Source organism: Crocodylus porosus, unplaced genomic scaffold (assembly GCF_001723895.1).
Source record: "Crocodylus porosus isolate Cpor-Errol unplaced genomic scaffold, CroPor_comp1, whole genome shotgun sequence".
Taxonomy (NCBI): Eukaryota; Metazoa; Chordata; order Crocodylia; family Crocodylidae; genus Crocodylus; species Crocodylus porosus.
In genome coordinates, this window is record NW_017728947.1 from 87,963,274 (window position 1) to 87,986,205 (window position 22,932).

The 22,932-nt window shown below is 43.0% G+C and overlaps 1 protein-coding gene across 1 annotated transcript in view; it reads right to left on the minus strand.

The window, feature by feature from the left end:
- TTC7B (tetratricopeptide repeat domain 7B) overlaps window positions 1–22,932 on the minus strand; it is a 208,784-nt gene that overhangs the window by 128,932 nt on the left and 56,920 nt on the right. Inside the window, exons 3-7 of the mRNA XM_019551144.1 lie at window positions 12,790–12,812; window positions 11,343–11,421; window positions 9,481–9,653; window positions 6,151–6,214; window positions 4,471–4,608 (exon numbers count right to left, since the gene is read on the minus strand). Coding sequence (XP_019406689.1) covers window positions 4,471–4,608; window positions 6,151–6,214; window positions 9,481–9,653; window positions 11,343–11,421; window positions 12,790–12,812 — 477 coding nt within the window. The remainder of the gene's footprint in view (window positions 1–4,470; window positions 4,609–6,150; window positions 6,215–9,480; window positions 9,654–11,342; window positions 11,422–12,789; window positions 12,813–22,932) is intronic.

Sequence of the window (22,932 nt, forward strand, 5' to 3'; positions counted from 1 at the left end):
GACTCCCACCGTTAAGTCCCTTTCCCCTCGACTGCCTTGTACTCTAACCCAAAGCACTTCAGAGTGCCCCTCCCCTAACTCCTTGCTAATTAACGAGGATGTGTATTCCTCCTTAATAAAGAGCACCACGCATGCCCTGATGCGGCATGCAGTGAATCTGCTGGATTTCAGCTCTGCCCTGATGTAATGCAACTCCCCCCCTCCCCAACAGAGTCCCAATCCAAATTCAATTAAAACACATGCAAGATCTTGCTCCTTTAAAATAATTTCACTTTTCTCCTTACTTCTTCCCCATGCCCATTCACTTCAGGTTTTCTCTGCTCCAAATTTTTTCCCCTCCCACTGTCAGCTTCAGCTGGCTGCAGAGTGAGGGAAGTCAGAGCCCACATGGTGGTTTCTCTGCCTCTAGGCTAGATGCCACCCTCCCCACTCCTCTCCCACCATGGAGGAGGGACAGAGTTCTGGTTCCTGTCCACACCCCTGCTCACCAGGTCCTCTAGTGACAAGTCACAGTTGTGCAGATATGAAATGGCTTTAAGCTTTACCCTATGGCTGCTGTAGAACTGATCTACCATTATCACAGCATAACATTTCACTGTTTTAAAGATAACAGGCAACAGCATCCTATCTTCACTGCATTTAAATTTGCAAACCTCCCAGATGCATGCTATCTAGCCATGATTCTTGTTTAATCTCACCTGACTCTGAGCCAAAACCAAGACCACCCCACAACCTCAATCATCAAGCTTCAAAACACTAATGATGCTTAGTCTGTGCTCACTCAGAAACAAACCTTCAGGCAAATCGTCAATGTCTTTACCAAGGCATACAATGGGACTGACACTTAGCATTCAAAAGACTAAGGCCCTCCATCAACTAGCTCTTACTGAGCAGACGACAGCTCCAGTAACTCAGATTCATGGTGAGACTCTGGAGAACCTTGAGTATGTCCAGTACCTCAGAAGCCATCTCTTGCAGAAGGCTGACATTGATGAAGAAATCCAACATCACCTCAAAATGTGCAAGCGCGGCCTTTGGACACCTGCAGAAACGGTGTTTAAGATTGCGACATCAGATCCAAAACAGAGCTCATGGCTTATCAAGCAGCTGTGATCCCCACCTTACTGTACAGAGCTGATATGTGGATAATGTACTTGAGGCACCTCAAGTCATTGGAGAAGTACCACCAACACTGCCTGCGGAATATCGTTCAAATCCAGTGGGAAAATAGATGCACCAACATAAGCATCCTTTTGCCAGCAAACATTGGAAGCAAAGGTAACAATCATTCCACATTAACTTGACTGGGCTAGACGCATCATCCAAATATCCAACTCCAGACTCCTGAAGCAAGTTTTATTATACCAGCTCAGTCAAGGCATACACTGAAAAGGAGGGCAGAGAAAATATTTCAAGGATTTCCTTGAAGACAACTTGAAAAAAATTCAACATCGATACCAATTTGTGGGTGACTATCACCCAGGAGTGCGTCAAATGGAGAAAGAGCCTGCTGCAAGGACCTCTGTACTTTGAAACCTTATGATGACAACAGGAGATGGAAAAGCAGGAGTGACAGAAACAGCATGTCATGGACTTCATCAGGAATCTGGAGCCACCCACCCCACATGGAACCTTATGCGCAAATTGCAGTAACCTGCTGATCCCAGATTGGCCTCCTCAGCCATCTTTGAACTCAGAGATAAGACAATCATGGAAGACAATCATCTTCAACTGTGAGGGACTGCTGAAGACGACCCATATTCATTTCTAGGTGAATTTAAAAAGAAGAGTACCATAAACTCAGATGAATTTCTGGAAAATTTTAAACTCAAATAAGCAAAAAAAAATTTTCTTCTGGGTAGGGAAAAAAGTGGTCTAGAACATAGAGTTTAGCAACATTTCACCACCAGCAGGTAAAATTAACACAGCTTGGTCCTAAGGTGGGCTGGAGGAGAGGGGGCAGTCATGTACCTCAAGAGGGAGTAGGCAGGCAGGTGTAGGGAGCAGAGTGACCCTCACACAGAGAGGGTCCAGCAACTTTTCTTCCTCCATCTCTGTCTTAATTGACCTGGTGCACTGAGGGGTTTTAGGGACACTGTGGTTCCCTGTGAGCTAGGAAGTGGCGTCTGATAGGGCTGTGCAAAGCTTTGGTAGCCAATCTAATTCGGATGAGATTTGGCAACTGAATTTCCAAATCTGAATTGAATTAGGAGACCAATTAAAGCGTCTGAATAGAAGAATTGGAAGCCTCTGAATAGATTTGGAAAAGATTTGGCACTGCTTCAGAGATTTGGCTGTAGACTAAACAGGCAACAGTCCTCACCAGTTCTGGGAGGGGAAGCACAGGATATGGGTGGGACAGAGCTGGGAGCAGGAGCTATGCCCTGCTGCCGCTTGCCTCCTTCTGCCTGGAGCAAGCAGAGCCTGCATCATGTCCCCCCACCCCCTCTGCCGCCCTGGCAAGTGGCAACAGGGCATAGCTCCCACACCCAGAACTGCCACATCCACTCCCCCAGTTGCGCCACCCCCCCCCCCGCCCCAGCTGGGCAGCTTGTCCCAGCTCCAATCCCTCTTTTTCCCTTTCCCTCCCTCCCCCCCTCCCTCCCCCAGCCCCAAAAGACTTACCAGCTGGAGGCAGCTGTGTCCAGCGTGGTGAAGACTGCTGCCTGTTTAGCCTATGGCCGAATCTCCAAAGCAGCACTGAACCTTTGGATCTAATTTAGCCAAATCAAATCAGGACACTGATTTGAATCTCCAAATCAAATCACTGTCCCTCCAAAATTGGCTGAATCTGAATCCAAAGCAAATACTTGCCTCTTCACACAGGCCCGGTGTCCAACTTCTGGAGGGAGGACCCAGGCGCTTCACTCCTTGTCCCCTTTCACATGTCTGAAGTTTACCTGGTGTCCACATCACAACAAATGACCCCCTGCAGTTGCAATACATGACCTCCCCTCTCAAAAAGTTCCTTCCTGCCAAACAAGGGGGGGGGTGGGGAATGGATATCCAAAATGCCTTGCAGTCGCACATCATTTGCCCTGCCTAGCATGCCACCTGCTACCACACCACTCCTGCTAAGCCTCTGTCACCTTCTCAGAACCTGTTCTGCCTCCTGCGGCCTAAGTCCCACAATTCCACTTCTGATTACCTGCTCAACCCCACATCTACTTCTGCGAGCCCCATCACCACCTGACCACCTGCCACTTCACCATGGTCCCACCAAGCCAGGCAGGCTGCCAATCCTAACTTCTCACTAGTAGGCCAGACCAGATCACATTATGGGTCGTGTTTGACCAATGGGCTGCATTTGTTGCCAATTCCTAATTTAGAAAGATCAAGAAACTGACTTGAGGTATATCACTCAACCATACTGCAAGTACTTCAAATGTTGCTCGTATTTCTCTGAGCCAGTCACTTTCTGCTTCATCTTAGGAGCGCCTACATATCAGCACCAGGATTCTAGAACTCAAGGATGATTCAACACTCCAAGAGGAGGTAAAGGAAAGACCAGGGCAGAGCAAAACAGAACAACATGACACCTGCAAGAAAGCTTTCTCTGCTGGACAGAGGTTTAGAAAGAGTCAGTTATAAGCCTGAACTACTAGCATCTTTCTGACCATTTGAAGGATGTTATTGATATTGCATCAAATTTCTCTAACAGCTATTAATTTTACACTGAAGATCAAAGAACTGGGAGGCAGAATTGAAGGAAAGTCCCACGTGAGCTTTCATACTGTTTGGTTTTTTGAAAGGTCTTCTATTTCCCTAAGGAAATCATATGTGGAGAACACTCTGGTTATAAAAAATGTTCATAGGAAATATGTGTATGCTTACTGCACAGTTAAAATGGCTAATTGTAAGTAAATTTGCCCTGGGATGGGTGCACTGTGGCTGGGCAGGTAGTCACTGCACATGGGGGAACTGGGAGGGGTCAGGCAGCAGCCAGCACAGTGGGACAGCGTGTTGGCCAGCAGGAGCTCAGGATAATGGTCTTCACTGCCTGAAGCAGGGACTAAAGCAACCATGGCACACAGAGGCACAGTTGGCAAGACAGGCGCTGCTGCATACTGCCCCTGTGCTGTGCATGCTGCTCCTGGCCAGGGAAGTGGCTGGCCAGAGAGCAGGGCTGCCTTTTCAAGAGGGATGCCAGTTGCCAGCCATGGCAGCCAAAGCCTGGAGCTTCCCCTGTGGCAGCTGCAGCAGCCCACTGCAGGGCTACAGGAAGTTTGGTGCTAAGAGCAGCAAATCTGCTGCCTAGTTCTCGCACATGTAGATGCCTACCCTGGAGTGTTTACTTGCAAGGAAACTGATCTTGGATCAAATGCATGTGTAGATGTGCCCTGTTTGTACAGTGGCCATCACAATGAACACCTATTCTTAGTCGACTTTTAAAGCCCTACCAAAATAAACCTGGATTATTAATAGTAAACACCACCACTCACCCCCAGAATTGCTAAATCACAAGCATACCTCTGACAGCATTTCATATTGACCTCTTCTTCCCAAGGCAATAGTAAGTAAATCGTAGACCACAGATGCACTTTGCAAACTGATTATGCGATCATTTTTGTGCTCGGGTATTCTACTCAGTACTGCATCACGGTTAGCCTGAAAGACGAAACCAAAAGGAAATCCAAGGCCATTGCAATGTTAACAACATCTTTTTTTTAAAGGTAGTTATGAATGTTTATAGATCTAGTAATCATCCTTAGAAGTCTGTGACCATGACAAATAGCAATCACTGCTCATTTCACATTTGATCATTTTTAGGTAGGATCAGCCTATTTCTGATCCTCATTTAATATATAAACTGAGTCTGAAGCTCATGCCCTGTTAATTAATATTTTTGTTATTAGGTTTTACTTGCGCAAAATGGAGGCAATTAATTTACTTAAGTTACCTCAGCAATTGGACTGATATTGTATGGCTTTCATTTCACAGTCTTGCATCAGCATATGGCACAACTTCAGAGCTCATGGGGTCTTCCTTATACCCTTCCTTTTGGAGGGAGGACTTTTTTCTCTTATTAATTTCCTCTTCTGAAAATCACAACAGCTCTCTCTCTCTCTGAGAAAGGTTTCCAAGGATAACCCTCTCTAATTCAGTACAAGGAATTATCAATAGGGAGACTGAAATCTTTTAAAATGCAAAAAATTGTGCAAACAGTCCTTTGCCAAACTTATGCTGGTGGAGAGAATTATCAAAGTGCAATTCATTCATTGTCATAAAAAGACACTTCTTTTTACAAACAGAGGGTGAGGTACAGGTAGATTAAATAAATAAGCTACCCAGGTTCCTATATAGAAATGCTGTTTAGAGCCAAGTATAAAATGTAAGTCTCCAGATGCTCAAGACCACTTATGCTCTACTGTTTAGATAAAGATAACCTCAAACCACCTTCTCCAAATCTACCTCATATATAATTATCAACCCACTGTTGTGTGGTGTCTTTATCTCTTCTTTCTACAAGTTTCCCTGAGTTAAATTCCCATTGTTTTAGACTAAAGACCCACATTTTTAATGAGCTGTGATAATTTGAAACAAGTGAAAGATTTGAAGTGAGATGCTATAAGATTATTAAGTTAGAGAGGCAGAGAAACCTTTAGGGTAGGGGTGCTTGACCTCCAGCCTGTGGACCAAAAGTGATTGCAGAGCCATGGTATCGGGCTCGTGGGGTTCCTCACAGGTTGAGAAATTTGGTGACAGAGGAGCAGTAGCAATTAATAAAGGCCAGCCTCCCCTGCTTCCAAATTCCCAAACTCCAAGCCTGTGTGGCAGGCTAGAGCTGCGCTATACCCCCTTCCTTCCCATACATTCAGGTTGGGCCCAGGCCATGCCCCCTCTTCACTACAGCTGGATCAGAACCAACCCATACCTCCACCCCCTGCAACCCCTGCAGCTGGATCAGGTCCAGCCATACCCCTCCCCACCCCCACACAGGGCCAGAACAAGCCTCCTTTGTCCTGATGAGGCTGGGTGGGGACTGCACAGCAGGATGGGGTCCTGTGACAACTGCCATAGGCACAAAATCCAGCATATGAAGGAACTGCTTGCCTGCTTTCCTAATAGGAGATAAGCACAGCCATGATTTGACAAGTTCAAGTGACACAGTATCCATCAAAAGCTTTTAAAACTAGCTGTTTAACTTACCATAGATTCACTAATCAGCAGCAACAACAGGGCTTCTTCTGTATTTTCTTGTGGACAAAAAATACTGTTCAAAAACAAACATAACAGCGTTGAAGTAGAACATATAAAACTCTTCAAAAGGGTTCTCAAAACAACAAGTATAAAAATGCTGAATATTGGTAGACAAGGAGGCTGCTTACAGATGCGAGCAAAAAAAAAAATAAAAATTGGCACTTAAAGCTCTGTGAGCCACCATGCCAAGCCCAGCACATGCCCAGAAGAGGCATCACGTTAGTTAGACCCCGATCGCCCAATGTCTGTATAGACTGAGTGTTTTAGTGGGGCTTCTTGGGTGCTTTTCTTTAACAGCTGATTGAATAAAAGCACCAAGAAGTCTTGCTGAAGTGCCCGACCTATACAGCACTGCAGAATTGAGTGAAACTAGTGAGCTGCTGCTTCTGATAAAGTGAATTTTCTTGAGGTGGGGGGGGACATGTCTGTCAGTAGCTGGACTGAATTTACCTGAAGCCATTCTATTGTGGCTGCTGAAATGAAAGAGAGCAAATTGGTTAATGGACTGGGTATAAATGTTGGGAAAAGATGAATAGCAAAGTTTGTTTTGGAGCACATGCATCCAAAATTAAATTCAAGTATTTTGCAATTACATAGAATTGTTCATCTAAAGAACATCTCAGTAGTTTATACAATTAAAATCAATCTTGGAAGTTAGCCACAAGGTGCATTTTATTTCCATCTTTACCGTGGCGAAATTGAGACAGAGACATTAAGACCTAATTTCAATATGTTACATGTACAACTGACCATGCAAAATGTAAGCAATTAATATTCAAGTTGCAGGTACAGTTACCATGGTGAATTCATAAACTGGATATGTGTGCTTAATAAACCAGGTGAACACAGTTGTTTAATTATGCCTGAAATGAAACCAATTGTCCAATTTGCATGGGGAACTTAATTAAAATGTGTTCACAAATTAAGCATTCGAGTTTTCCAAAAAAGTCATCTGACCAGACCTTTGGTCAATTGTGCAAGGCTATGGAGGCGATCAGTTGCATTTGAATTCCAGGCTTCTACACTTACACTCAAGATCATCTGAGTGAGTGTCCCAAAACAATGTCTTTTAGACCAACTTTACCATGTAATTTTGTAATACAGAAGGGAGTCTCTCCAAAGACAGAAGAGGTAAGCATAGATTTACTTTTGCATAAGGACAAGACCAAGAACACAAACATTTTACAGAAGTTTCCTCCCTCAGTATTAAAGATGATGGGTGAAGCACTCACTGGTATTTCCCAAGTGGTGCTATGACAAGCAGGGGGGTGCAATTATTTGGGTTGGCAGGCCACTTAATGAGCTTTGGTGACCCCGCTCTCCCCAAAATCCCAGGGCTTCAATCAGCATGGAAGCTGGAACACACCTGCAGCTGTAGCCTACCCCCTCTCCCTCACAGCCAGAGTCCACACGCACATAGTTTTAGCATCCCCTCACCCCTGGTAAGAGTCTGGACTCAGCAGCTGCTGGCCATGTCCACAGCTGCCCAAGCACAGCTGGCAGCTTCCAGCTGGGGCTCCAGGTATGGGGAGTCAGATGGGGAAAGCCACAGCTGCAGGCTGCAACCAGTGCAGAAGCATGAACTACTCCACAGATGAAGCACCCAACCCAGAAGCTGCTGGCCACATTTGGGCAGCTGGGAGCTGCAGGGTCTAGTCTGGAGCGGGGGTGGGCAGCTGCAGGCAGGGTCATGCTTCTGCTTCCACACTGGAAGCAGCCCCAGCCTAAAGAATGCAAGAGAGCATGCAAGTGGGTGTCCACTTGTAGACCAGGTCCAACCTGTTAGTGGGCCGGATCTGACCTGTGGGCTATATTTTGTCCACCCCTGTGCTATGCCCTCATCATGATTTCCACTATTATTCATTTGTTTTCTTATTTCTTTACTCCACAGGTTTAAAGAAAGCAAGGCTTGTTGGGGAGCAAGAAGAAGTGGACTAAGCGACTCGTACATGTCACACAAAGTGGTGTAAAGGACTTATCAGAACTAGGCTTTGGATGACCTGTGCAAAACTTGTTCAAGTCTTCACCAACAAGAACTTACTAACAAACTTTTGGTCTTTTTGCAGGCTGCTGCAAAGTTTTCATCAACATATATTTGGGTTGACTGCATTATAAGTGATAAGTATACTAGTTGAACTGTAAACAATTATTTGAGATGACTGTCAGTATAACTGTGACAGTCATATCCAGAAAAATAAGCCTGGTCTAGAACCAGTTCTGTACTTGAAGAGACAGCAGAAGTAAAAGCTTTAAAAAAAAACAAAACAAAAAACAAAACAAAAAAACTGATCAATTTTTAGAAAATGGTTGCTTATATTCATCGTATTACTAGTAATGACCAGTGCTGAGGAACTAAGGCACGAGGAAATGAAAACCACATCCTTTGATCAGCAAAGGGATGTGTTCATTTGTGCATGTAAATCGAAGCTGAACTAAAAATCAGCAGAGCGCAACATAATAGGGTACTGCTTATCTGACTAAATGGAAGAAAAGTAAATTCAACAACAAACAGATATGGTTGAGAAATCCCAAGATGCCTTAAGAGGATTAAAAAGACAGCTGCACTGGAACATACACACCCTTTAAAATGTCAAGAAACAATCTGCAAGTTTGTCATCGAAATGTAATGAATCTTCACCTTGCTAACTCTATTATTACTGAATTCTATGATACTGCAGAATACAAAGCTCTAGAAACATCGCAACTATAGCAATAAAACCTAACTGGATTTACTTATTATCCAATTCATAAAACAAAATACACTTCTACATCCTCTTTTAAAGGAAAAAAGAGCAAACTGTCATTTTGTAGTTTCAAAACATTCATGCAAATTTTACATCCACAAAGGGAGCTGCTTAAAGCATGGATGGCAAAAGAAGTAGAACAGTGCAGTACATGATAGCTCACAGGGGTGAAATAGTAGGCACATCAGTATGCCCTGATTGCCCATAATTCCTGAGCTCATGCTCTACTTGCATAGTGATGTGTTCATTAAGAAGGCACCAGGGCTCCCATACCCTAATGCATTCAGCAATAATAGGAAAAAGAAAAAAAAAAATACTCATGGTCCTCTGCTTGCTCCCTTATATCCCTTGAGGAAAGAGGCTCCCTTACATTCTAATCCTCCAATGCACCCAGAGAAAAAAGGTACAGGATTTGCCTTTGCTGGTTCTCCAAACACTTCTTTCCTTTTCCATAACATGAGCTTCTGAAATGAACTGAACAAAAGAGACAACACACATTTAAAAATAATGGTGATGGTAGGAAGTAAACCCATACTTTTCTCCAGTGTACACCCGTGGTCTTCTGCTGAGTGCATAATTTTTAGTGTTTGAGCCTTTCCGGAGTGGATCATCAAGAGGAGATTGATGAGGAGGGTCTTCCAGCGGATTCCAGTAACTCTGTTCACACATGCCACGTAACAGAATTTCAGCTAACTGTCTGGCTATCGTCTGTAAAGTTAGAGACAGGAATATTACTGGAAGAGAATATGTAGAATAGAAACCGTGCAACTATTGGGAAAATACCAAGGGAAAAATATTGAAGTTTAAAATAATTTGAACACAAGGTTTCCAATCTTCTCATCTTTCTCTAGTTTTCCTTTTTTGAACAAAGTGCCAACTGTATACAGTCACCTCATTTTTTTCATTTGCTTCAAGGACTTAATGTTCTCCTTATCAGGGATAAAAGGTAAAGTACTGTTTAATTCAGTACAAACCTAAAACAAAACAAAAAGCCTCCGTAACTCTTTCAAAGAGCTTCTTAAATAGATACCTGAGATTTCTTTTGTTTTCTAAGCTGGCATGCAAAAATAAGGCAAACAAACAGAGGAGCTTGCTGTTATTCTATGTCTGTGTCAATACACTCATGGTCTGTTGTGGTAAAGTGAAGGAATCAATGCAAAGTAAAAAACTTTATTTTCCATGAAGAATGATTTGTTTTGGTTTAACTGGCATAGTTTGTCACAAAATCTAAAAAACTTAGTTTTGCAAAATATCAATACTTCTGTCAAGCTGTGTGTGTAGCTAATCTATATGCTCTCATCCTTTTATCTACATGTGCTTATAACCATTCTTCCATCTGATATTTTATGTAGAAGTTTAAGTATGTAATTCCATTAAACTCAGTTTCATTATCCAAAAGGTAAAGGTCTACGGTCTTATAGTATAAACAAAGTGTACAGGAATAAAGTCTCCCTATATGCTGAAAAAGTGTTAAGTTGTAACAGAATCTCAATCTGACTGGAGCCTCTGAGGGCTACCATAACACACATAGCAGCAAGAGCAACACTTCACCACCTTCACCTGATATTTTATCTTGATTTGTCTACCTCAATCTAAAATGCCAAGGCTCCTGGCTAAACATTACATATATTATGCAATTAACTGATTAATCATGCAATAAATTTAGACCAGCCACATGTGCAAAATAATTATCACATGATAAAAATGACTATTCAGCTATAAGAAAAGCCAACCAGCTATAAAAAGTTAGTGCTTGAAAATGTGTAACAACTTATCCAGCTTTAATCTAAATACGTAGCAGGGTGCTAAGTGAGCTCAACTTTAGCGAAAGCAGGGTTTTATAGCATAGTGGTATGACTTGAACAGGGCAAGCTGGGCACTCACTCCTGAAACCTGCTTCCAGAGGGGATGCCAAAGTCACCCTCCCTCTCAGCCTGGGAGCCTTTTCCTACGGTAGGCACACTCCACACACCCAAAGAAACCAGGCAGCCTTACGCTCTGTAGTGTATGGAGCTGAAGCAGGGCTGCTGCAGCTGAGGGACAGGCTTGTATATATATGGCTGCACCTGGTACCATATTCATTTCAGACTAAAAGAGCTAACCACCTCTTTTCTCCCTGTGTAGGTGGCTGTGTAAAATTGCAAAATAGGGGGCATCCACTGAACAGAAGAACACTGTTGATCAAACATTCCCCTTTGTTTTTATTAGTTAAAAACAATTCATGTTAAAGTAATTAATCTGTGACCTTGTGTGACCAGATGTTTCATGCAAAGCTGCAGTTCTTGGTTAATAGCTTTCGTTTATCAATACACAAATCAGACTGTTATTTCACTTGTTTGCCTCTACAACAATCCTTTTATGCAGTGTTTACCATAAAATGTAATATAGTATACTTACCATTCTCAGATTTTGTGTAGTTCTCGTTTCAATAGCTCTTAATATCTCTCTAAATCTACCAACTCCTCTTGTCAAGTTCCTGTGTGTGCATACAAAATTTGACAATGTTTCCATCCAATGCACAGAATTTTTATACAATTCTTTTGATGTTTAGTTGTCATAGACATACTAGCTACTTTTTTCCTGCTATAGTATCTCCTCCTTTACCTAAAAACTCATTCAGCAGGAGTCCTAGCACCAAGTACAATGACAAAGAACAAAACAGGCTGGGTTAAATAAAGGATAGAGAAAACTCACAATACTACAGGAAAACAATATAAAATGTGAAAAAGGAAAGAAACTAAAGAGCAAAAATTGATATTGCATACATCATCTTCAAACTGCACTGAGAAAAAACACACTTCAACACCTTTGCAAATACGCTGTAAAAGGGAAACAAATAGGGGCATAATCTATCATTGTTTCTTCAATCAGCATACAACATCTTCTAACACCTTTTTTATATTCAAAAGCATTTTTTCAAGAGTACAGATATGGTAAGCCAAGCTGGATGATTAGAGCAAAGGAGTGAGAAACAGGATTCAGAATTCTATTCTTGACTCTGCAACTGGCTTTCTGTGACCTTATGTAAATTTATCTCTTTGTCTCTCTACTTCTTCCACTTAAAAAAAAGCCAAGCATTTTTAAACAAGATATAAGATCCTCAGGCAAGAAGTTACTATATTAATCCAGGCTACCTTTATTACTAATCTGAATATTTTCCTACAAGTCTGGAAATACTTTTTGCACTAAGGCCAACGAGTTTAATTCCTTTTCTTTTCATTTTGCCAGTTTCCCCAGATATTTTTCTAGCTTTTGTTCTGTTGAAGATTAAGGCGCTTTTTTTTTTTTCTAGGTTTTTTTTGTTTTTAATACACAGCTTGTCTTTCACCTGTAATGGTGAATGCTTAGGTCAACATTTACAGACCCTGACAGCTGAGCTCTGCAGTCTATGGCATAAAATGGACTACAGTGGTTTTGCTCCTTTCCCAATTTAGTTTTCAAATCAGGTAATGAGTGTTCAATTAAAAGTGCTTTGAATTAAATCATGGCCACTATCATGTCAAATGAAAATCGCCTCTTAAACCAATGACCATGTCTAAATTACATAAATCACATTACATAACATAGCACTATTCTAACGGCAAAAGTAAAACCCCAACCAAGTTTCATAATGGCTTCAAAGGTGAAGAAAAAAAAAATGCATGTGCTGCCCAAGTTCTTTATAAGTGAAGGCCTTTTATATTCATGCTTCATAAGTAAGCATTATAAATCACAGCAAACACTTTTGCAGTGCCATTTAAACCATCAGCATAATGATGACAATTCTCTGTGGCAGAAGTCAGGGCAGACTGGCACCTTACAAACTATTTCAGAGAAGCATGAGCTTTGGTAAACAACAGCTCACTTTGTCAGACGCTGTGGAGGGACCTGCAAGGAGCAAGGTTTTTAAACCAGAAAGCAGTAATTTAAACATATAAGATAGAGAAATGGCGTAAAGTAGAAGAAGAGTGGGCACTACCGAGAGGAGGCAAACATTGCAAACAAAGTATTTAAATTACAGTTTTCTATTTAGAAGTCCTCTGCTCTGGAGGTTCATTCAGGGACCCATTCAACCCATAGCCACTGCAGAGCCAGGAAGGGAATACAGAAATTCTGACCTCAGTCCCTAGAGTACCTTTAGTTTTTTCAATACATCTGTACTAAGGAATATGTTTCTCATGGATACACAACTGATTATAAGTATGTTGCAGTAAAAACCTTGGCCTCAGAAATAAATATTCCATGAAACCATCAAGGAAGAGAAAGCAGCAGAAAGAATCCATTATCTTTTGAAATATAGCTTGTTACAATGGGTGAAATACAGACACTGTCAAACTCTCAGCTAATTCACACTAAAATTCCATTGCCGATTACTTAACATTGTGAATTAGCCACTGTGGGTACAAATGAAAGGATGACCAAACAAACACCATTTTGTATTGTATTATTTCCATGTGAAATAACCTATGTATTTTATTATACTGCATTTAATGAAAAAGCTGTGTTATCTTAGTAGTGAGGCAGCATTATCAATTATCTGCCATGACATGTTTGCTTAGCAGTTGGAGAAAGTAAAAGTTTGTACATGTGCCTGAGGTTTTCCTGGCTCATTGGGAGGGTGGGGGGCGTACACAGACACCAAAGTTTTAAGGAAAAAAAACCTGAGGAAATAAAATATCTAGTCTTTGTTTTTATAAAGTCTTTTTTTTTTACAGCACAAATACAGAAAAAATACAATACAACTTAGTTTACAGAGGGCTTCTACACAAACTGTATTACAAAGCATTGCAACTAAAGGAGATAAATAACCCAAGAATTAATTAAAGGTTTTGAGGGGAAAAAATATGAAGCAAAACATACCATAAACAACTTGGAAGGCTTTCCACAGTATACTATATTTGGCCAAGTACATTTCCCGTATTTGTCAGGTCTTTAGTAGTGTTTTCTATGCAAGATTGTTTCCCTTCTAAGCACTTGCCTGCAACTTCAACAGCCTACAACTTCTAAGCCTGCAACTTCAACAGCCTCAGACTTCATTCCCACAGCCCTAACCACTGAAGAACTGCAGCAATTTAAGCTGTAAGACATCACATTTTATAGACACTATAAAGGGTTTTAAGATCCCTTTTTTGAATGAGGGTATGGGGACATATGAAGCAGTTCTACATACTGCAGAAAGGATTAATATATTTCAATCTCTCCCACTGTTTTGTCCCAAACACTAATGGAAGCTTAAGTTGTTTCATTCCACATTAGAGTGCTCTGGTCTAGACACCACTTACAGATGACAGAACAAGGAGCAATGCTCTCAAGTTGCAGCAAGGGAGGTTTAAGTTGGATATTAGGAAGACTTACAGGTAAACTGATAAATATTTTCTTGGCTGATACTGATAGCTGATTAACTAGCCATACTGACCGATACTAATCCAATACCCAATTTATAGGAATGCAGCCTGAGCAAACCTTGGAGAGGATTGTCCTGCTGGTAAGTCCGTGCAGGGGAAGGAGTGCAGAGGGGCAGATTGAGGCCCCCATGGTGAGGGAAGGAGTGGGGCAGGGGCAGGGGCAGGCGCTGCCCAGCCAGGGCAGTGAATGTGACCCTGGGGCTGGGAACAGCTCATCTAGGAGATGCAAAAGGAAGGGGTAGGGAGTGGGGAGCTCCCTGCTGCTGCACACACCCATAGGGGAGGCATGGGGGGCATGCACTGCCCCAGATTTGTGCGTGTGGCAAGGGTGGGTTGCCTACTGAGGGCTTGGGGCCAGGAGCAGTACCTGCCTCTTAGCAGGGAGGTGGGCCGGGACTGGACTCAGAGCTGGTGGGAGCTGGACAGGCTTAGCAGCATGGGGCGGGCAGCATCGCTAGGAGAGGTAGCTACCCGGGGGCTATGGGGAATGTTGGGGTGGTTATATAAACCCGCAAGCTCCCAGTGCTGCCCCTGCTTGGGGCAGTCCACTCTGCTACTTTTCCCTCAGGAGCCCCGCAGCATTTAATTGCTGCCCCAAGCTGATTACCGATAATGCTGATTTTCTTTTTAAAATCAGTGCCAATCCAATATGCAACCGATATATTGGTGCACCTCTAGGAAGAACTCTCTTACTAGGAGGGTGGTGAAGCACTGGAACAGGTTACCTAGAGAGGTTGGAATCTCCATCCTTGGAGACTTGTATGGCCCAGCTTGACAAAGCCCTGGAGGAGTTTATGACCATTTGACCTTGTTATCCCTTGGGGTGCTCTGGTGACACCATCAGATTCTTGTCCACCCATTTGCTGAGCCTGTCCAGGTCAGCCTGGATCACCTGCATTTCATCTGGTGTGGATGTTTTGCCCCAAAGTTTGGTGTCATCGGTGAACTTGGCCAGTCCACTCCGGACTCCAATGTCCACATCGTTAATGAAGATGTTGAACAATATGGGTCCAAAGACAGAGCCTTGGGGGACCCCACTGGTCACAGGACACCATGATGAGTGTCATCACTTACAACCCTCTGGGTCTGACCATGGAGCCAATTTCCCAGCTAGCAGATCATGGTGGACCCAAACAGTTGGCCAGTTCTACCAAGAGATGATCGTGGGATACCAGATCGAAGGCTTTTTTGAAGTCAAGATATATGACATCCATCTCTTCTTCCCTGTCCAGGTGATAGGTCACCTGGTCGTAAGAGGAAATGAGATTGGCCAAGCAAGACCTACCCACAACACCATGCTGGCTATCCCCAGGGATGTTGGCCTCAGCCAGTCCATTAAGGATGGCCTCCTTAATAAACTTTTCTAAGATCTTCCCCGGGATAGAATTCAGGCTGATGGGCCTATAGTTTGCCGGATCCACTCTCCTCCCTTTCTTGAAGTTCGGCACCACATTGGCCTTCTTCCAGTCTTCGGGCACTACACCAGAGCGCCAGGAGTTTTTAAAGATCCATGCTAGGGGCTGGGCTATGACGCTCACCAGCTCCTTGAGTACCTTGGGGTGTAGATTGTCAGGGCCGGCTATCTTTAAGGTATCCAGCTTCTCAAGATGTTCCTTCACGAGGTCAGCATTAAATGGAGGGCAGGGGACCTCCCTCATCTGGACCTCCCTGTACTGTAGCAGGCATGGGCATCCCATGGGACTGATGAAAGACTGACGCAAAGTACCCACTTAATAGGTTGGCTTTTTCCTGGGAATCAGTTGTCAGTTGCCCCATCTGGTTCAGCAGGGTCCAGTGTTGCCCTTGCTTTTCCTCTGGCTCCCCACATATCTGAAAAAGGACTTTTTATTGTCCTTGATGCTCGAAGCTAGTTGCAGTTCAGTTGCAGCTTTGGCTTTCCTGGTATGCTCCCTGCAGGACCAGACCAGTGCAGAATAATCCTCCTTGGAGATTAATCCTGTCCTCCATCAGGCTTTTCGTTTTAGCCTTAGGAGGTCTGCTAGATCCCTGGAGAGCCAGGGGGGCTGCTGTGCCCTCTTGCTGCCTTTCCTTCGAGATGGAATAGACTTAGCTTATGCATTGAGGATTGCTCCCTTGAGGAGCAACCACTCTTCTTGAACTCCCCCCCTCCCTGGGGTCATGGTCCCTTAGGGCCTGACTGACAAGCCTCCTGAGCTTGTCACAGTCGGCTTTTCTGAAGTCAAGGACTTCTGTGTTGCTGACCAACTTGCCAGCTTTACAGCGGATGGTGAAGGTGATTAGCTCGTGGTCACTGTCACCCAGCTTCCCATCGATCACTAGGTCACCATCTGGACTGTATTGGTATCTAACTAGAAACAGAAACTGGAATTTTAAAATGAGAGTAAGGTTTTTCGTTAGCTACACTCCATTAAGCCAACAGGAACTGGATGCTCTTAGGGCCAATCTAGACACAAATATGCAAACAAAAATGCAAATTAAACCTGATTTATTTAGGGAAAGAGGAGGGGCAGGGGATAGTCTGTGTGGAAAGCGCAGGTTGGGTCCGAATCAGCCAGCCTTCTCTGAAAATCCCAGATAATACTCCTACACTTTTAAAATATTTTTCCATTGGCAGTGTAACAGATCAAATTGGGATCAGGGTAAAAAACAAGCGTACAAAGCAGCTAGACTCTTGCCTAGCATTACAGGCAGCCCACTGTAGCTATAGAAAACTGGACTCCCTACAGAACATATAGTTGGTAAGAATAAAAAAGGTTAAACTGAACTGGTTTCTCAGTACCACAGAGTCCATACTTATTGAACAAAAGTCAGAGAAAACAAGCAAAATTGGATGTGCTCAATGAATGAACACAACATATTGGTCTAGTCTAAAGAACAACTAAAGTTGGAAGAAGGGAAAACAGAAGAAGAAACATTCAAAGATATATGATGGATTTAAGCTTGATAAAGAGAGATGGGAATTGTTCAGAGACATCAAAAGAATGAGAAGAGAAGAAAACAGTTACAAATGAGAAGAAAAAAAGACAGTAAGTGCTTCTTAAAATGGGAGGATGTTAGGGCCATGGAAGGGCCGCCCCAAAGCCAGTGACGGACAAAACATAGAACATTTAGAACTAGACTCGGCAAAGTCTTTGAAAGTACTGTGTAACCAACCTAAGTCAGTGATATATTAGATTAATATCATCATTTTCACATATAATGAACAAGACTCAAATTTGTCACCAACATCATATGCAAGATAATGATCAAAATATCTTTACCATTGTAGTAACTGTTTTTGTGTTCAATTTGTAACCTGTAGCTTCTTCGTCTGGTTAACAGGTAAAAATAACATGAAGATTAATAAAAACAGAGGCTGAATTTGTTAACAAGTAATGTCTTTATTGCTGTACCTAAATTTTAAATAAAAAACACATAAATTTCAATGGTACAAGATAGCATGATTATCAAACTGTCAAAAGGACAAAGCATTTCAAATGTTCATTGCTTTTGGCCCCTCCTTTCTTATTTCTCCCTTTTGTCTGTATGCAAAAAGAATTCCTTCCACAAGGTGTTAATATCTATTTTCTTTACCTTTACTTTCCAAATCTAATTAGATGGGCAGGGCATAGATTAACATCAGTAAAATATACACAAGTATTTGATGAATTCTTATGAGTTTAAAAAAAGGATATGCCATAAACAGCTTTTAAAAAGTGCTAACTGTCTTTGCTTTTAGGGGACTGTTTTTTTGTTTTAATTTTTGTGCAATAATTTTTCTGCTTCAGCCGATGGTGGTAGGGTAAGAAGCTGAGGCATGTTGCTGACAAACATCTTAGAACTTCTGAATATAGAAGACAGATTAGACAATTGGAGTAAGATTTGCATACTTACCATCCAGTTACTGAAAAATAAAATCAGTGATGTTGCAAATCCTGCACTCTAACAACAGATATCAGGCAATAACACTAGAGGGATCCACTCATTGTGAAACCAAGAAATAAACTATATATTGGCTAGGTAAATAAGATACTCAAACAGTTCAGCAAACTGCACAGCTGATAAAAAGCTAATAGCTCTTTGTTAGTAATAGCACATCATTCTTCTGTTCCAACTGGATGACAATTCCAGCCCAGTTTGAAAAATTTACATCATGTTGGAGCACCTGGGTCCCAGATTGCTTAATGATCTGAGATTAAATTGCATTACAAGTTAACTAACACTCCAGCTCATTCAAAAAAACCCTGCAGTATATACAGCTGTATAATGCAGTATGCAGCAATGGCACAAAACTGCCAGGATTTGGAGTATATTCTTCTGAAGTGCTTCTTCACTGCTTTGTCAGAATTGTAACACAGAGCATGCAGTCTTTTAAGATGTTGAAAAAACACAAATTGAAAACAAAATGAAAATTTACTATTTTATTATGCAAAGTTAACTTGCCAATTCCTTCAAACAGATCTTTCATCCCACAATCCACACTTAATTGTATCACTTTTCCCATCAACATATTTTTATACCCAATCTAAGCTTCTTTTAACGGTTTGCTTTTTTCCCCCCATCCACTTTGAGAAATACATTACAGAAAGATCTATCAAATATCATTCAGCAGGCATACAGCACCATAAATATGCCAGGCAATTTACAACAAAGCCAATTTTTTACTGTACCTTGGTACAAACCTGTAATTAAAACAAACCTACAGTCAGAAGTGGGCTTTGATTGGAAGTGATTAAATAAAAGCTGTAATCCTTACTGATGCTGTTTCAAATGGGTATTATTCACTGTGATGATTGCAGAATCATATCCTACACATTAGTAGCACCATACCTCTCAAACATCACAGCTGGGTCACCATCAACTAGTTAGTGGTGTATGACAACCACTAAAATCAAGCGGAAAAAACTCATAGGTAGCTGGCTTTAAGATGGTTTAACGTTGCACAAATTAAAACCAGCACTCCTACTAATGTAGCAACAGACAGATCATGCAGAATGCAGAGTACAAATGATAAAGGTCCAGAACATTCACTGCGGTTAGTCTAGGTCAGAAACAAATTTTCAGGAAGTAAGCCAGTCCTAGATGAAAGGAAAAATTATGTCACCACCATATGAAACCTAACATTGGGTCTAGCACAATCCAAGAAAAGTTAGGTCAGGGGTGGGTAAAATGCAGCCTGTCAAACCATTCTATCCAGCTTGTGGGGCCCCTAAATATTTAGAAAATTAATATTAATCTGCCCTGGGCTGCCTGTCATGTGGCCCTCAACTGTTTGTCAGAACTCTGTTTGCCCTCCGCCCAAAATAATTGCCCGCTCCCGAGTTAGATGGCCAAAGTTAGACCCATTTTTGTTCCTCCAGGCAATATGCTGGACAATTTCTTCAATTATTCCCCTCTGCCCTCCCCACCTACTTCAATGCTCCTTTAACAGAACATTGCCTCTATCTCGACTGGTATGGCATTTTCAGACATGCAACAATTATCGGCAATTCTGAGGGTTAGATTCAATATTTTAACAACTGAATCTCCAAGTTACCAGGGGGACGTGAACTAGATTCTACATTTTCCTAAATATTCTATGCTTTCCTTTCAATATAACATGTTAACTCTCACTCTTTTGCTTTCTGTATATTCCATATAATTCTAACTTTGCTCTATGGACGTCCATACTGCATAAGTTATGGCTAGTTTGAATGTATTACTAAAATCCTTTGCTTTGCATATTACATTTAGTTTAATTCTTTTTTTATTATATGTAAAGTACCTAGCATGCAGGACTGGGGTGGCAGTGGAGGGGTACAAGAAATCACAGTTTGTAATCTTAAATCTCTCTGTGGTGACAGGAAGCCCCCACAGGCACTAAGGGTGCTGGGGACAGCCCCAGGCATTCCCGGGATGAACAAGCAGGTCTCCTGTGCTCTGGTAAACTTACTGCCAGGACCAGAGTCACAGCCACAGCCGTGCAAGCTGGAGTTACGCCAGCTCTTCAAACAGCTGCTTCCCGGGCTGGGCAGCAGCCAGCTAATTGCAGCACCTGAGGCTGTCACCGCAGGAAATTTAAAAACTGCACTGGAAACTGGCAAGCGGGGGAGAGGGAGAACGCCAGCAGGGAGCTCACTGGGCAGGCAGTCACTCCAGAGGCTGGCAATAGTAGTGTTGCAGGCATCCAAGGCAGGGGGAGCAGTGCCCTGCTTCAGGCTGGGGACAGTCAGTCCCCAGGCACCTTAATTTCAAAAGGTCATAGAAGCATCCCTGTCTTGGAGGGAGAAGGATGCCAGAGAACAGGAGCTCAGCCCTTTGGGATCAGGGTTTGAGGCTCCAGACACCTTGACATACAGGCAACTGGCTGGCACTGAAGCTCATGCCAGACCCCTTAGTAAAGGGGCTTGCAAGGAACGGCGGGACCACAAGCAGGAGGCCCTTTCGGTTGGCCAGTGGACAGGGTGTAGGGGAGGTGGAGCCCTGAGGCACACCAGGTACTGCTGCGGGTACCCCGTTGTCAGGTAGATCAGAAAGAAGACCACTGAACCCCTCATTTCTTCATGTAACAACAAGTCGTGGCAGGCGAGTTGGGAGACCCCCAACAAAGGGGGTGGTATGGTACATAAAGCATCCACTAGAGACTCCACACTCTGAGAGAAGTTCAGTGGTATTTGGCTGCAGAAATATTTATGGAGTAGGGACCTACTAAACTTGAGGTGGCTGCCCACCAATTTCACAGGCAGAACATGGGGCATGACAGCCATTTTGTGGGCAGAGTGCAGCAGCCTTCCCTCCTACCTCAGACTGGCTGTGAGGGCTATCTCATGCAGTCCCTCCCCTTGCTACCAATTGGTGGAGAGGGACAAGGCACATGACGGGCAGCCCTAGCAGCCAATCAGTTGCAAGCAGCAGGTGGCTACAGCCACCTTGCCAGCAGTCCTTTAAGCAGGCAGCTCCCCTCCTCTCCTGCAGGATGCCACAGCACCCTGTATACTCCTAGCTTCCTCTGAAAAGCCAGCGTTTAAATTTTTGGTAAGGTTTTTTTTTCTCCGTGTGCATAGATTTTGCAGACAATGCTGGATTTTGTAAAAATCGTGATTTCAGTAGGTCCCTATTTATGAGGATCTGGACCCAAGCAGCAGATATGGAAATGCACTAGGAAAAAAATGTTATGCCAGAAAAACTGACCATGTCCAGAGACCGTGTGACAATACAAAGACAATCCATGTTTAGGAAAAAAAATTAATGTGAAAAAATAACTTTAAGGAACACTTAGAATACAGAAACCAGGTGAGCCAGACTATGGAGACTAAGAAAGATAGATATGAAGAGAGACAAAGTCATGGTTTTTGAATGAATCCCTTATTCACTGGTAATGACAAAACTTGCACAGCAGTTTTCATTCAAGCCTAATTTGGTCCTGGCCACTATTTCCATGACATTCCTTCACTTCTGACAAATAGTTCATGCTTCACCTACCCACCACTTAAATTGCATCCCCCACCATGAATCTGCTTCTGTACTGACATGCACATCTATAAATACTTCCCCTATAACAGATTTAAATTGTACTGAAAATAGAAGTATTAGCACATATCAAAAAAAAAAAAAGGCAAGAAAGGCAATGGAGATACAGGAGTTGTTGCCATGGTTATAAAACTTTGTTAATCACAATGGAACTTGCTTAATGGAGAACCATAGAAGAAACATTCTTAGGTAACTGGCAAAGAACTTTAGCAAGAGGAGTTAGAGAAAGCAAAAACTGAGGACAGATTAAGAGGATACCAAGGATTATGATTTCAAGCATAATCACCATGGATTCACAAACGGGAAATTGTACTGAACAGGCCCCAAACTGTTTTATCAAGGAAATAAATTAACAAGTGCAAGAGACACAGGCATGATTTACTTTGGGAAGTAAACGACTTGATACAGTACTGCACAACAACTAATCAGCATGGTCAGTAAGCTTTCTGCACCAGGTGAGGTACTTGAACTGATTTTGAAACAGAAGATGTTTGTGCATGGAAGCTGCTTGAGAAAGCAGGAGATGATTAACAAAACATGATGGTAGGTAGCAGAGCCAGTTTTGGACTATAAAAATCAATAAGAAATTGAATTTATACCATAAATATATTTATGAAAAATACTAAAGGGAGTCACAAGTCAATACAGCAGGGGTGGGCAATTATTTTGGGCGGAGGGGCGCTTACCCAGTTTTGGCAGGCTGTTGAGGGCCACATGGGTAGCCCCACCCCTTGACAGGTGCCCCACCCCCTGGTCACTATCTTGGGACCAGTGTGCCAATGTCTTTGGTCCCAAGACATTGGTCTCATGTCCCGGGACCAGCACTGGTGGGGCCCAAAGCAGGGCACAGGCTGGCAGGAGTCTATGGAGCCAGGCTGGGCTGCACCACCAGGGAGGGGGTGGGGATGGAAATCTGGCCCTGCTCCATAGAGCCCCTGCCAGCTGGGACCCCACGCTCCTGCCACCCTGCTCTGGGCCCCGCCAGCATTGGCCCCAGGACACCAATGTGGGCCCTGTGCTCCCGCTGGCTCCCTGCCCACTCACTCCTAATGCCCCCCAGCCCCATGGTACAGGCGGGAAGCAGCACACAGCCCTGATCCCCTGCTTGCCGGCAGGGAAGAAGCTGGTGCAGA